Source organism: Symphodus melops (assembly GCF_947650265.1).
Source record: "Symphodus melops genome assembly, chromosome: 22".
NCBI classification, from domain to species: domain Eukaryota; kingdom Metazoa; phylum Chordata; class Actinopteri; order Labriformes; family Labridae; genus Symphodus; species Symphodus melops.
In genome coordinates this window covers 9,066,748-9,079,200 of record NC_136712.1, presented here as the reverse complement: position 1 = coordinate 9,079,200, position 12,453 = coordinate 9,066,748, and the positions used below count along the sequence as shown (strand labels likewise).

At 39.9% G+C, this 12,453-nt stretch overlaps 2 protein-coding genes across 15 annotated transcripts in view; one reads left to right on the top strand and one right to left on the bottom strand.

Moving 5' to 3' along the window:
* Positions 1-12,453, bottom strand: part of LOC306817775 (dynamin-1-like protein) — a 235,515-nt gene that overhangs the window by 165,402 nt on the left and 57,660 nt on the right. The gene's annotated exons all lie outside the window — the stretch shown is intronic.
* cald1a (caldesmon 1a) overlaps positions 1-12,453 on the top strand; it is a 350,697-nt gene that overhangs the window by 314,684 nt on the left and 23,560 nt on the right. For 12 of the 13 annotated variants that reach the window (XR_013778065.1, XM_079334944.1, XM_079334938.1 and 9 more), the window contains one exon: positions 9,244-9,329. Coding sequence is in view for 12 of the 13 variants with exons in the window: in XM_079334944.1 (XP_079191070.1) it covers positions 9,244-9,329 (86 nt within the window). In the remaining variant the exon portion in view is untranslated. Of the gene's footprint in view, positions 1-7,899; positions 8,010-9,243; positions 9,330-12,453 lie in introns of those variants that run through there. The other variant, XM_079334948.1, reaches the window with a different exon arrangement.

Here is a 12,453-nt window from a genome sequence, read left to right as displayed (position 1 = left end):
CAAAGAAATCATCCCAACCAAGTCTGATATGGCAAAGAACACTAATGGGCTGACGTTCAGACTGCTTGTAAAACGTCATGCCATGATACTGGAACTGCTTCAATTTGAGGTAACACTGAAATAAGACCAATATTTTTCATGCTATCCCTCACTTTAAAGCCTGTGCACAACTACGGCAAGTGCAGTGCGTCAAAGGTTAACCAGAACCGTTTAATTTTTTTAGATCAGTTCTCTACAGTCAGCCACATTCAAACTCAGACTGTAATTTCGGATATTGCATAATTTCAATTACTCACAACACAACATAATGTTTTAACATCATCCTTTTGTTTTTAGATTCATATCCAAGAGCATCTTCTGCTGCACAGAGGGTTTGTTGAAGGTTCTGGCTCCAACCAGCTTTCAATAGTGAAAGCTTTCAGATGGGACCACCTTCCTTTCCTACTGTCGTTGCAAAATTTGGAAGTTATGGTCGCTGCTTTAATTTACATTTTGCCCCAAGCAGTTGCCAGCATTGCTTGTGGACAAGCAGCACCTTTGACAGTTCTGTTCCTAAATCTATGCAGTTACAAAACTAAGTTATGCTGAAGGCCACTACAAATATATTCTCTATGCTTCTCATCACTTTGAGTGATGGTTTCTACAATAACATAGCAGTTTATGTGTATCTTTGAGGATCTTTTGCACATTTCATTAGGGATTTTTGTATTTTTTAGAAGTTTTCTGTATTTTTCTCTGGTTTAATGAATGTAAATATGATGACTGTAAAGAGTTATCTGTTTCAGACACAGTGTGGGGCATGATTGATTTGAATATTTTTAAAATTTAATGTGTTGTAGAGTGTTTTGGCAGAAACTATATTTTAAGCTCTTGTTTTATGAAGGCCAGGTTTTTCCCTTCACAGGGGTGACGAGCTCCCTGTTTTCTTATGGACTTAAAAACCTGAACTGAACATTTATTATGAACTGAAAAATTTTTCTTGGGTTATTGAGTTTTATTATTTTTTTGTCCTATTTGTTTCCAAATATAAACCGTTTTTTGGTCGAAAGTCTTTTGAGTTTTAATTAAATATAATTAGGTTGATTTTTTTTTTTCCATTCTCTCCAAGTTAAGATTTTCTGATTTCTATTGCTCATGAAATGTTGCTTTACATTTATGCTAAGCTCACATTTTAAAGGTACACATGGCTTATCTTGAAGAAAAAGGTGTGATTCATTTCTTTGCACACTTCAATAGATTGCAGGAAATAATTCGTCTGTCGACAACTGTGGGGTTAATCTACAGCAGTAGCAAAACAATATTATGGTTTAAGTAAATTATTAAAAAAGCAAATGCATGGAGAAATGAAATTCCTGTAATGACAGAAATGTGTATGGTATTTCTGCTGTGAATACTCGCGTCATTACAAGTCACAAAAAAAGCTTATGAAGGATTAATTCATTATTAGTGTTATTAGTCTGCAAATGGACCATTTGTCAGAATAATGAGTAGCAGGTGGAGGCAGACGGAAATGAAGCATCGACTTGTATGGTCATAATTTATGGGCTTATATTAGGGAGATCATTGTCACATCTTTTATATTGAACATAATAATGTACAAAAAACAATTTATCAGGGGAAGTACCCACAGTGGTCTGGATTAGTTTTACCATGTTAACCAAATGTCCAGATGTTTCTGACCAGATGTCATGTGCAACAAATGATTTATAAGTAGTCCATCCTTTGAAACATCATGATACTTCTATTCTACAATGTGGTTGTTGGTTTGTATTCATGCACAGAACAGAGACACAACAGGGTCTCCAGACAGCAGACTGAGACCCACCTTTTGTTTTTTCTCAGAAGTGGTTAGTGTAGCCTGCAAACAGCCTGCAAAACACAATGCTTCTGAGGTATTCCACTGGGAGTTTCTCAGCTGTGAGTGAACAGATAACCTCTGTCGGTCTGTCTCAGTGTATATGATTCACAGGGCACAGAGAGGTGTTACAGAATGTGATCCATTGTCTAGGAATGCAGAAGTCTCCATTTTCTTCACCAAATGGAAACTTGACTTCTTTAACCTTCAGGTCTTTCCCCTACACCGATGGGAAATGTTTCCCTCGCTGGTTTGTCTTCCATCAGAAAGCTAAAGTCAGCACAGAGGCGATTGGAGGGCGATTTGAGGTAGGATTGAGACTGATCTCCTGATCTGAAGTCAAGAATGACAATTTATCTGAGGCATTCAAGGACTGCGAAACCATTTCTCACCCAAAACCCCTCAAAATCACGAGCATGTTGTTCCACTGTATTTGGTGGCGTTAACTTCCCAGGTTTGTGTATGAATACCCTCTGCTAATGATCAGGGAAACTTTCTCCCTTTGGAGTCGAAGCCACACTTTAAGAAATGTGTTTTGGAAGAGAGAATGCATGTGGAAAGCATATGGTATTAAGATTGAGCTGAGGTCTGATGCTCTTGGCCAACTTATACAGTATGTTGCCTAGAATATATAATTGCAGCTAAAGACTTCGACTAAGACAACAGAGGCCATTGTGGGTTATATTCACACTGTGGCATGCAGATACAGATACACACAGTCACAGGGAGAAGCTGGACTGCATGCGTGTGGGTAAGTCCTGTAAAATTAAACCAAGAATTAGACTTACACTACTCACAATAAATTAGGGACCTTGTGAAGTCCTCAGTGGTTTTCATATATAAGGTGTTTGTTTCACTATAGTGATTTTTGGGATAGGGAGGCAATTGTATCAGGGTATAATGGACATTCTTAAACATTTAAAAGTCTAGTATCAGTTGCACTTACTGTCATTGCCCATGTAGTTCAATGCTGTTTTTGGGTTCCCTCTTTTCCTCTCCCTTTGGGATCACAATACAGCAGCTTAGCAAACAGCTGCAGACTTTGTGTTCAGCCACAATATGAGAAGACTTGGTGGCTGTTGGCTGTGAATTAAACTACTCGCAACGCTCATCCACAGCCGCTCTGCATCCTGAGTGTGTTAATGTTGCCAAGGACTGGACGTGTGAGGAGAGACGCACAGAGAACCACAAGAACAGCTTTCCAAACACGGCACTGTAGGTGGTGATGGATATACCGCACATGCACACACATTAGCTGTACCATAAACACACGCATAATGCATTCGCAGTAGCCTCGTATCATAAAGTAGTAAAACCTCTCACCCTTATTTATTCATTTGTTTGCAATCCCTCTGTACACTTCTGCACACACTTTCTACTTATTAAAATACCAGTAAGTAACCCTACAAAATGCATTAAAGAAACATTTGTTCTGTTTGTTAAATATTATTTATTCTGATGCCCACACCCTCACACACAGGCTGAACATACTTTAACCACCCTGTCAGACTACTCTCAGGAGACCCCTTACCCCTGCAGAAAACATTAGGTTTACCCAACTCAAACTGTCCCCAGAGCCTCAGCCAAAACAGCTGTTAGTGTGCACTACCTACAGGCATGCACCATCTCTCGCTCTTTATCGCTCTTCCTCCCTTTTTTTAACAGCAGAAGCTTTATGTGTAATAAAATCATCATAAAAATGATCATGCTTGCCAAAATGCTAACCAATATATTTAAGCTTAGACCTAACCAACAAACAGCTGCTTCTCCCTCTACTGGGAACAAGCAAGTGTTTTCATCTCCTGATGTGTTACACCAGGAATGGTCTCTTTACACGTAGTTGCCTTTGCTAAATGCTAGGGAAAATTGTTAGCCTAAGCAGTATCCATTCTCACCTCGACATGTTTCATTTATATGTTCATGTTTGCAACGTCATAGTAGGAATCTAAAGGACACTGACCTGTACCCAAAAAATAAAAGGAAGAATTGGACCAAAAGCTGTGCTATTGACCATTGTGTTTGTTGCATAGCTACAGAGTCTGTGATTTAAGGTCCTAGAGGCTTCATATAAAAACATACATATACATAGATTTACACAAGATCCATCACAAAAAAAGAAAGGCCCGTGAGGCAGTTTGAAGTCCCTGTCAATGTTTAAACGCACAATGTTTCTGTCTAGTTATCTTTCTATAACATGTCTAGTTTTCATTGGCACGCTTATTAGAATCTTCAACATCTTTCTGTGCTGCAAAAACCCAAACACTTGACATAAAGAAACAGCTTGGTCTTTTAGCTACAACAATGTCAACAAGCTACCACTTTTGTTGTCTGCTTCTGCTTCTTTATTTGTTTGTTTTTTTCAGTAACGATAAGCAATCATTTATTACCAACACCTGGATTAGGTTAAGAATATTGCCATGTGTGGTTGCTGTTTTTCTCTTCATGCATAAGTGACAACTGCATGATCCAAACTGTGTGACATACCCAAATACAAATGTTTTTACAGGCCCCATTTATAACGATGGACACTTAACCTTTAATCGACTGTGTCTTCAGGAGTGTGAATGTGTTTCAAGGTGAAAGTGACATGTACTGCAAAAGTGGTTTGAGCAGTCCGAAGACTACAAGTTAAAGTCCATTAACCTGAGAGGCTTTTTTTGTTAAAGGATAATTTGATGCTAGGCTGATTTAACAGCTCTTTTTAATTGTTGTTTTTATCCTCAAAGCAGGTGACCCAGGTTGAAAGCTGAGCTGCGTCCTTGATTTCCAACTCTATCTATTGTCCTATCTCTACAATAAAGGCACAGAAAGCCAAGACAACGCGTCTTTAAATCTTTCATAGTTCATAGTGTTAACTTAAATTGCAGAGGACTACAGCTACCTAGCAAATATTGATGCTAACTAGACAACAAAAAAACTTGGAAAACTTCCAAGAGATGCATTACGCATTCTCTCAAGGACCGATACTGAGAACCTGAATGTAATAACTCTGTAGAGTTTTTTGGAAACAAGTTATGAGGTTTCTTCGAAACAAACAGATCTTCTAAGCTATAAAGGTGATTATTAGCAGAGATGTTTTCTGAATTTGCCGCAATGCAAAATCCTGCCGTCTCACCAAAGCCTCAAATTTGTCAGTGTAAATAAAGTTGTATGTTTTATCTTTCTCAATCTTTAACAATAAGGTTTTCATTTGACTTGTTAAATATTTAAAGGTGAAGGAAAATGGTGTGCTGGTGGAGAAATCCTGCTGCATTAACTTTAATCCAGCAAACTTCAATGTTTTAATCTCACAATTTGGCAGTATTTATGCTTATATATCAGCATATTACAACATTTAAAACATGTTTATCACTCAGGAATCTAGTTACTAAGGTGGTTCAATGTCACATGGCCCAAAGAGTAAAAGTTCTCAAACACACCAACTACAGTTGCAGGTGGGCAACATATTTTCTTACATTGATGCAAAGACTATAAAGATCAGGCTTTGTGCCAGATTTCTGGAATACCTTTCTTCACCTGGACCTCCGCACAGCTGTGACCCCATAGCTGCTTAGCAAAGAGCTCCTCTCCTCTCTTCAATCCAGAGGCCAAGAGGAAGGCAGCAGTTCATGCATAATATTATAGCTGGCTTTTATTTCCTAGCTCTAGAAACTCCAGTCTTGTAATAATGCACCACTTCTTTTTTTGGCAAGATGTGTTCACAGCAGACAGTGTAGCTGACACAAAAGAGATTTTGAATGTCTTGAACAAGATTGGATTTCCTATGCATTAGTTACACATGATGTGCTAACCATTGATTATTACAATGGGTTTTTTTTAATGAAGATGTGTAAGACCTGCTGTAATAAGGTAACAAGTTTCTTTATTTAGAAGCCTCCTGCTGATATAAAAGTTAGTTGTTTTATCTTTACATTGATTCTCTGAGCCACCAACCTTTACTGCTTTAAAAAAACATCCAAAAAATATAGTTTTTAACTGCATATGAATAAGGCTGTTCAAGTGACCTCTGCCAAAACCGAGGCATTCCGTGCATAGCTCCATGACCATAATGTGGAGATTAATATGTTTGTCTGAAGGTTGCAAGGAACACAGCTTGACAATTACAGAAACAAGTCTGACCAAAAGCTGCAGTCTTCTCCTCTCACATATTGCTAAACCAGTGTTAGAAACACTTCACCAAATCCCAGAATAGATGTGCTCCTGGCTACTTATTTTTCAGCTTTACTTGCAGACTGCTGCCTGATCTACTTTATGCCTCTTTGGCCTATAGGGGCCCATTGTTTTGGTGCTTTACTCAAGACTTCGTGAGAAGATAGAGGCGTTATAAGGTGGCGTAATCCCAGAGGCTGTCAGGATAATATCAACTTGGCTTTTAAGGCTTTTTAAAAGGCTGGCACTTAGACATTGGGTTCAGTGCCAGGGTCTGGCAGTCTCGACAGGTAGTAATTTGACTGTTAAATGTGTCATTATAGCCATTGTAGAGGGCTGAGGCAGACAGGGAAACAGAGGGGGAGGAGAGACAGGGTAAGAAGGGAGGCTGGGGTGCAGGTTTTAGAGATAAATAGTGGAATTAATGGACAGATGTAGCAAAGGGAGAAAGTAGAAGTTTTATAGTGGACAGGCTTAGACAGGCTGAACTTGTAAAAAGTCTGAAAATGTCACAAACTTGTGACTCCAGGTTGCACAACCTCATGGAATGCTGTCTTTCTCTCATTCTGCCCCTGTTAGCTTTTGCAGAGTGTGGGTGGTCTCTTCAGTGATATACACAACACTTACATTTCTACACGTACTGAGGTCCTTTTTCTGCAAGCCACAGGGTTCCTCTCTGTCCTTGGTGTTCTCCCGTGCAGAGACACGACAATGTTCCTGTGCTGTATTTAGTCTTCTACTGAAAAGTCTGCATGCATTATATCTGTGATTACATGCCATATAAAGGGCCCACTCTGATCATATATCTGATGTCTTTTATCTAATTGACTGTTTTCAATGATCTATACTGTAAGTTTTGCACATAATTAAACCATAATGAAAACATAGTCCCTTCATAAATCATGCCTTTCTGGTGACATGAGGTCCAGCTTTGCACACTGCCGTACTTGTGTTACCATTAACTTTGTCTCCTTTGGCGACACTAGTTCCAGGAAGTATGTGATTAGACCGGCGATGTTTGGAGGCCTTGTCGGTTTTGGTGATTGCTATCATTTTGTCTTAATTATGGCTGTTAGAATAGCCCCGTATTCATGTGCCAATTCGACCCTCCTGCCGCCCATTTCACAAGTGACATTAAACATGCGTCTACAAATAGTGAGTTGATTCTTGTGGTATCAATGTCTTTCTCTACCCAAAGTCAGCAACTGTTTTTTTTTTACAATATAACTTCCTGTTTATTAGAACATCTGTTTTGCCTTTTGAGGATGAATCCATCAATCAGCCTTTTTTTTTTTTAAATCAGCAAAGCACATGTGAATTCATGGTGCTTTAGAGCAGGTCTAGACTGTTCTCGTTCATGATGTATAAATAGAGACCTAACATTAATCTAGTATGAACACTGAGAAACAGTGGCAAAGAAAAACGTCCTTTAAACAGACAGACACCTCGAGCAGCACCAGACTCCCTGGTGCGACAAATCTGCAGCGACTGCATGGGTGGAGAATGCCTGCACACAAATGCCGTAAATTTCCCCGACATGCAGATACACACACATTTAAAGGCCCTCTTTGACCCCTTAATTCTGATTTAAAAGGATGTCTGATTTCAAAATGAAGAAGAATAAAGACAGACATACTTTTAACACTCAGGAAGCTTGTATTGAGAGCCGTGTCATGCAGTGGAACAGAGTTTAGCCAAGGTTTGACATGTGGGTAAACAAGACAGGAAAAGCTAGCAGGCGAGATAGGGAGAGAAAAACAACCGAAGTGAGGAAAGGAGGAAGGGAGGGGGTTAAAACTGAAGGATGGAAGGAAGGAGGTTACTGAGGGATGGAGGGAGGGACAACTAGCAGGGAGGGGAAGGAACAGGCATTTTCCTTTCCTTCTGTCAGCTGAGGCTGGACTGTGGGAGACCATTACCAGATGTTGTTGCATTGTGCCTCAGCTTCATTGTGAAATCCGGTTTAGTGTGAAGGGAAATACACATTTTTAAAGGCTTATTCAAGGTATGACAGCAGTAGTTTTCCTTTATCCTACTGCACTTCAAAGCATCTTCACCACTTTTCTGCTCATTTTTTTTATCACCACAAATGATAGTGTTAATTAAGTGTTGTGATTTGATCCTCTGAGCTGTCATGCACCCTTTGTTTTTGTCCTCCGTGCGTGCTCGGCTAATATCTGTTTACTTTGCTACGATGTAGTCTAGTTGTTGCTGCTGGGTTAGCTAGGATACATAGATGTACTGTATGATGGGAGACTCAGCAGCTCCTGGGTGGTCTCTGTCCTCGCTGCACACCCAGTCATGTACCCATGCAAGGTATTTTTAGTAAGAGTCGTTCCTGACTGATTGAGTGAACATCCTGTCCTGGCTCCTTTCTTTTTCTTCTCTTCCTTCTTTCATTTTCTGCCTCATTCGTCTGACCTCCAGAAAAGAAGCTATTGTCAGGTAAAGCTGTGGCTTGTACAAATATTTGACTTTACTCTTCTGTGCCATGTTGCACCATCTTCATGTCATTTCTAACTTTAGACACAGGAGTTGAGACACTCACTTCTAAGGTTTTACACCAGCTGAGATAGATCCAAAGTAAATGGACTTGAGCTTGTATAGTGCTTTTCTAGTCCTCTGACTAGTGCTTTAGGAGGCATCAGTTATAGCTTCAGTCTTATACCTAATTACTAAGCAGGTTGTAAAGTCCTCATATCATAGCTCGCGGTCACACTGGCCATCCCGTACCGTGCTGTGCTCGGGCACGATTGCCCCCCTGCTGCGCCATTCCCCCAGATGACCAGCACAGCCCGCGGTCACACTGCATCAGGACTAACTGTGCTTAAGCTTGATTACCTCTTGGACATAATATCATATTACAGCACATGCATGCTTTATGGTATTATAAAGCATGCACATTTAACAAAAAGGCAGAATTAAAAAATTTAAAAAAACATGCAGTTGTGTCCACGTCTGCACATCAGAGAACAAAACAAAGAACATGACAACTACTTGGTGACTTATATGGAGTCATTTTAGTCAGCCATAGAACTCTCTCCATAATGAAGGCTGTCATCGTTGTGTAATTGTGCATAAAGGGTACCGAGCTGACGCACACCTCTCCAAAGTGTGCCATAGTCAAGGAAGTGGTCTTTTAGGACACTTTTTAACACGTTTCCTGCTTTTTGTTCGACTCTCTTCCTTCCTTAAATTCAGTGACTTAACATGTCCGTGTTGATGATGTCATCCTTCAGGGCACAATCATGGAGGAAATGGACTTCGAGAGGCGCCGGGAGCTGAGGAGGCAGAAGCGAGAGGAGATGCGCCTTGAGGCCGAAAGGTGAGTCCCATCTTTTTGTGTTTATTCACATCATTGGCATATCAGCACTACATGTTTTTCTTTCTTATTCTGTTGCAAAGCCGATATTGTAAACATCAGTTCTCCACAATGGATGAAATTGGAGTTACAGCTACAGAACTTGCTGTCACAAAGGATCTCACTAAGTTGGGTGTGTGAAGCTGTGCTGGGTAATGAAGCTCTGGATGTCGATGCACAGTGCACCTCCTCTGATGTTCATGCCAAGTTGGAACAGGAGGGGAAGCCAGCTTTAATAGTTTAGACCCTCCTCTTGGTCTTTAAGAACACCGCTCAGCAAATATTGGCTTCCCTGCCAGGCTCAAAGAAAAAAAAGAAGTTGATGAGAAACCTGATAAGCAATGTGATGACCTTTAAGTAGGAATGTTCAATCATGCCCACCCTCTCTGCTTCTTTCCAATTTTCTCTCCCAGATTCTGTGGCCTTGTGAACTCCCTCTGATTCAATGGAAGAAATTGATTAAACCAAGGTTCATTTCAACAAATTGATTAAGTGGTAACATGCCAAGTGTAGTAATCAAAAATTGTAAAAGAAAAAAAAGGGGGTTTATTGTTAGAATGTGATAAATTGTGTGCCAAGTAAGCCTTTTATAAGGCCTTTTTCTCACACAAGTCTCTTTATCTGTGCTGCAGTCCTTCCAATTAAAGATGAGGTTGATGTGGATGCAGATACCGACCAAGGTCACTCTGCCTGTTTGATGTATCTGTGAGAAGAGTTTTATTCGAGCCAGTTACTCGATCATTAATGAAAAACAGGCTGACGAAGCTTCGACTGCAGAAATGTTTCTCCTTTACAGTACATGTATAAATATCCTTTTAGCTTGTATTGTAGGTGCTATGCTAGCAGTCATTATCAGACATATATGATAGACATAAATGTCAGCTGATACTACTAGAAATTCCCAAACAGAAAATGCCAAATAGTTTCCATGAAGCTCCATTAAAGGATTTTCATCTACTTTAAGGGCAGTAGAGAAAACTTAAAACACAACATGGACGCACACTTCTCATCCCAGATAAAGCTGACTTGGAATTATTATGCACGTTTCCTGCTATTTGGAAGTACAGTAATGATCTCTTTGTTAGATCTTTCACGGTATCTACCAGGCGCTTAGGGGAAATATCAGGATACTTTCACAAGCTAGTTGCTTTCTTGTTCTGCTTGACACTTGGAGCTAAGCTAGTAGCTTTAAGTTGATTTTATTTTGAAGTTTGTCTGTCCAGGGTAGAAAGAAGGTTGATACGAGAATAGAGTTTAAGTGCCAAAACAATGAGCTTTGGTCTCAGGGTCACTACAGTGTTTCTTAAGTATTGTAAACATAGAATATAACAATCATACCCTTCTTTTTTTTCTTCTTTAATTTTGTATGGCAAAACATTTTACAACATTGTGCCTTTTGTGATACATACCTTTTGTTTGACCTCTTTTAGACTTTACTGCCTCATTTCCTCACACGTATGATTTGAAGTGAAGGTTAACACCGTTGAGTTTCATGGCATAAAATCTCCATAAACCCCCACCGCCACTGGGGTTATTTATGCAATTCGGGGATGTTTATGTTACATGTAGAAGAAGGAATTTGGCAGAAAGTGTCGACTAAGACGAGCCGAAATACCGTGTAAGGAAGACATGAGGACTGGCTGACTGAGAGAGAAATGACCCAAAAGTGAAAAAGACTACGATATGTAACCGCCTTCAACATTTATATTTTCAGCTCAGTGGGGGTGTGTTCATGACCTGTTTATTTGGTCCGAGCAGCAATAATTTCAGCTCGCAGACGACATGCCGCTCCTGTTATTGATGAAAGATTACATCTCTACATTGTTTCCATTTCTGCCAATGTATTGAAACAATCAATATTTACATGCCCCTCTTGCTTGGACTAGTGAAAACCACATGTTGTCTCATTGGCCCGCTTCCATTCAACCATCACTGAGAACACTGTGAGAAGACGGAGCGAGCTGGGAGAATGTGGGGCCATATAATAACTGCTAAAGGAATGCCAAATTCCTGGCTATTACAAGTGTTTACTGGCCAGGTCTCCATGAGCTGTTTCCTACATACTGGGACGGGGATTGTCTGTATGGATGTGTGTATGTTTGTGTGGAAATCCTCATGGTTTGTATGTGTTTTTATAAAGTGTGTGTGCATCAGTTTTAGGATGAGCGTATGGATTCAGTTAACCATACATGCTTTACTGTGTTGTAATGTTTGGATCAGCATCAGGTGATGAAGGTTTGACAAGCTCCATTCACTTTTCTGAAAGAAAAAAAAAAAGTGCATGTTTGTGCGCGAGTGTGTGTTTGGTGGGAGAACAGCCAAGCCTTCCCTATTCTGTCTTACATCAGCTTCAGTTATAGTCATAAGAAAATGATTGTTGACAAAGAGGAGCGCTCTGGCCTTCGATTCACTTCTGGTTCTCTTGGATTAAAGCTGCATACAGGCTCACATACAGACATTTTCTGCTCTGCTGATCTTTCTCACACTCTCTAATGCTCTTCACTCCCCCTATCAATGCTTTAGTAGGTTTCTGTTCAATGAAACGCAGTCGCTCAGGAATGTCTCGTTTGCTCTTTTTTTTTTTTTCCTCCGGAGAGAGCACATGGATGTGGAATTTTCCCAGTCATTTAAATGACCAAAGGGTATCGGGCTCAGCCCAAAAAGAAAATTCTATAAAAGACATCGTTGAAGACACAAACTGTAGCAGTTTGCTGCAGCAAGCTTGGATTCATAGTTACACTTGATACATAAATATTCTGCCTAACCACAACATGAGCCATCGTAGTGCTATGATGCATGAAGGAGTGGTTTACATTTTGGGAAATGTTTGTGGATTTTCTTACTGTGCATTCAAAGTTTGACAGTACTGCATCCGTCCAGGAGTATGTCATTCTCGTTCTTAGTTTTCTGTGTTTTAAATATCCTCTCAGTCTTTATGCTATATGTGAATGAATTCAGTATTTGCTGAATATACAATGCTGATTCTGGAAAATATTTGCTTCTCTTATGCCCTTTTTGGGAAGTGGTTATTTTAGATTTGTGCCATTTATCCTGACTCCTCCTTCTCTTTCTTGACATTCTCAGTCTC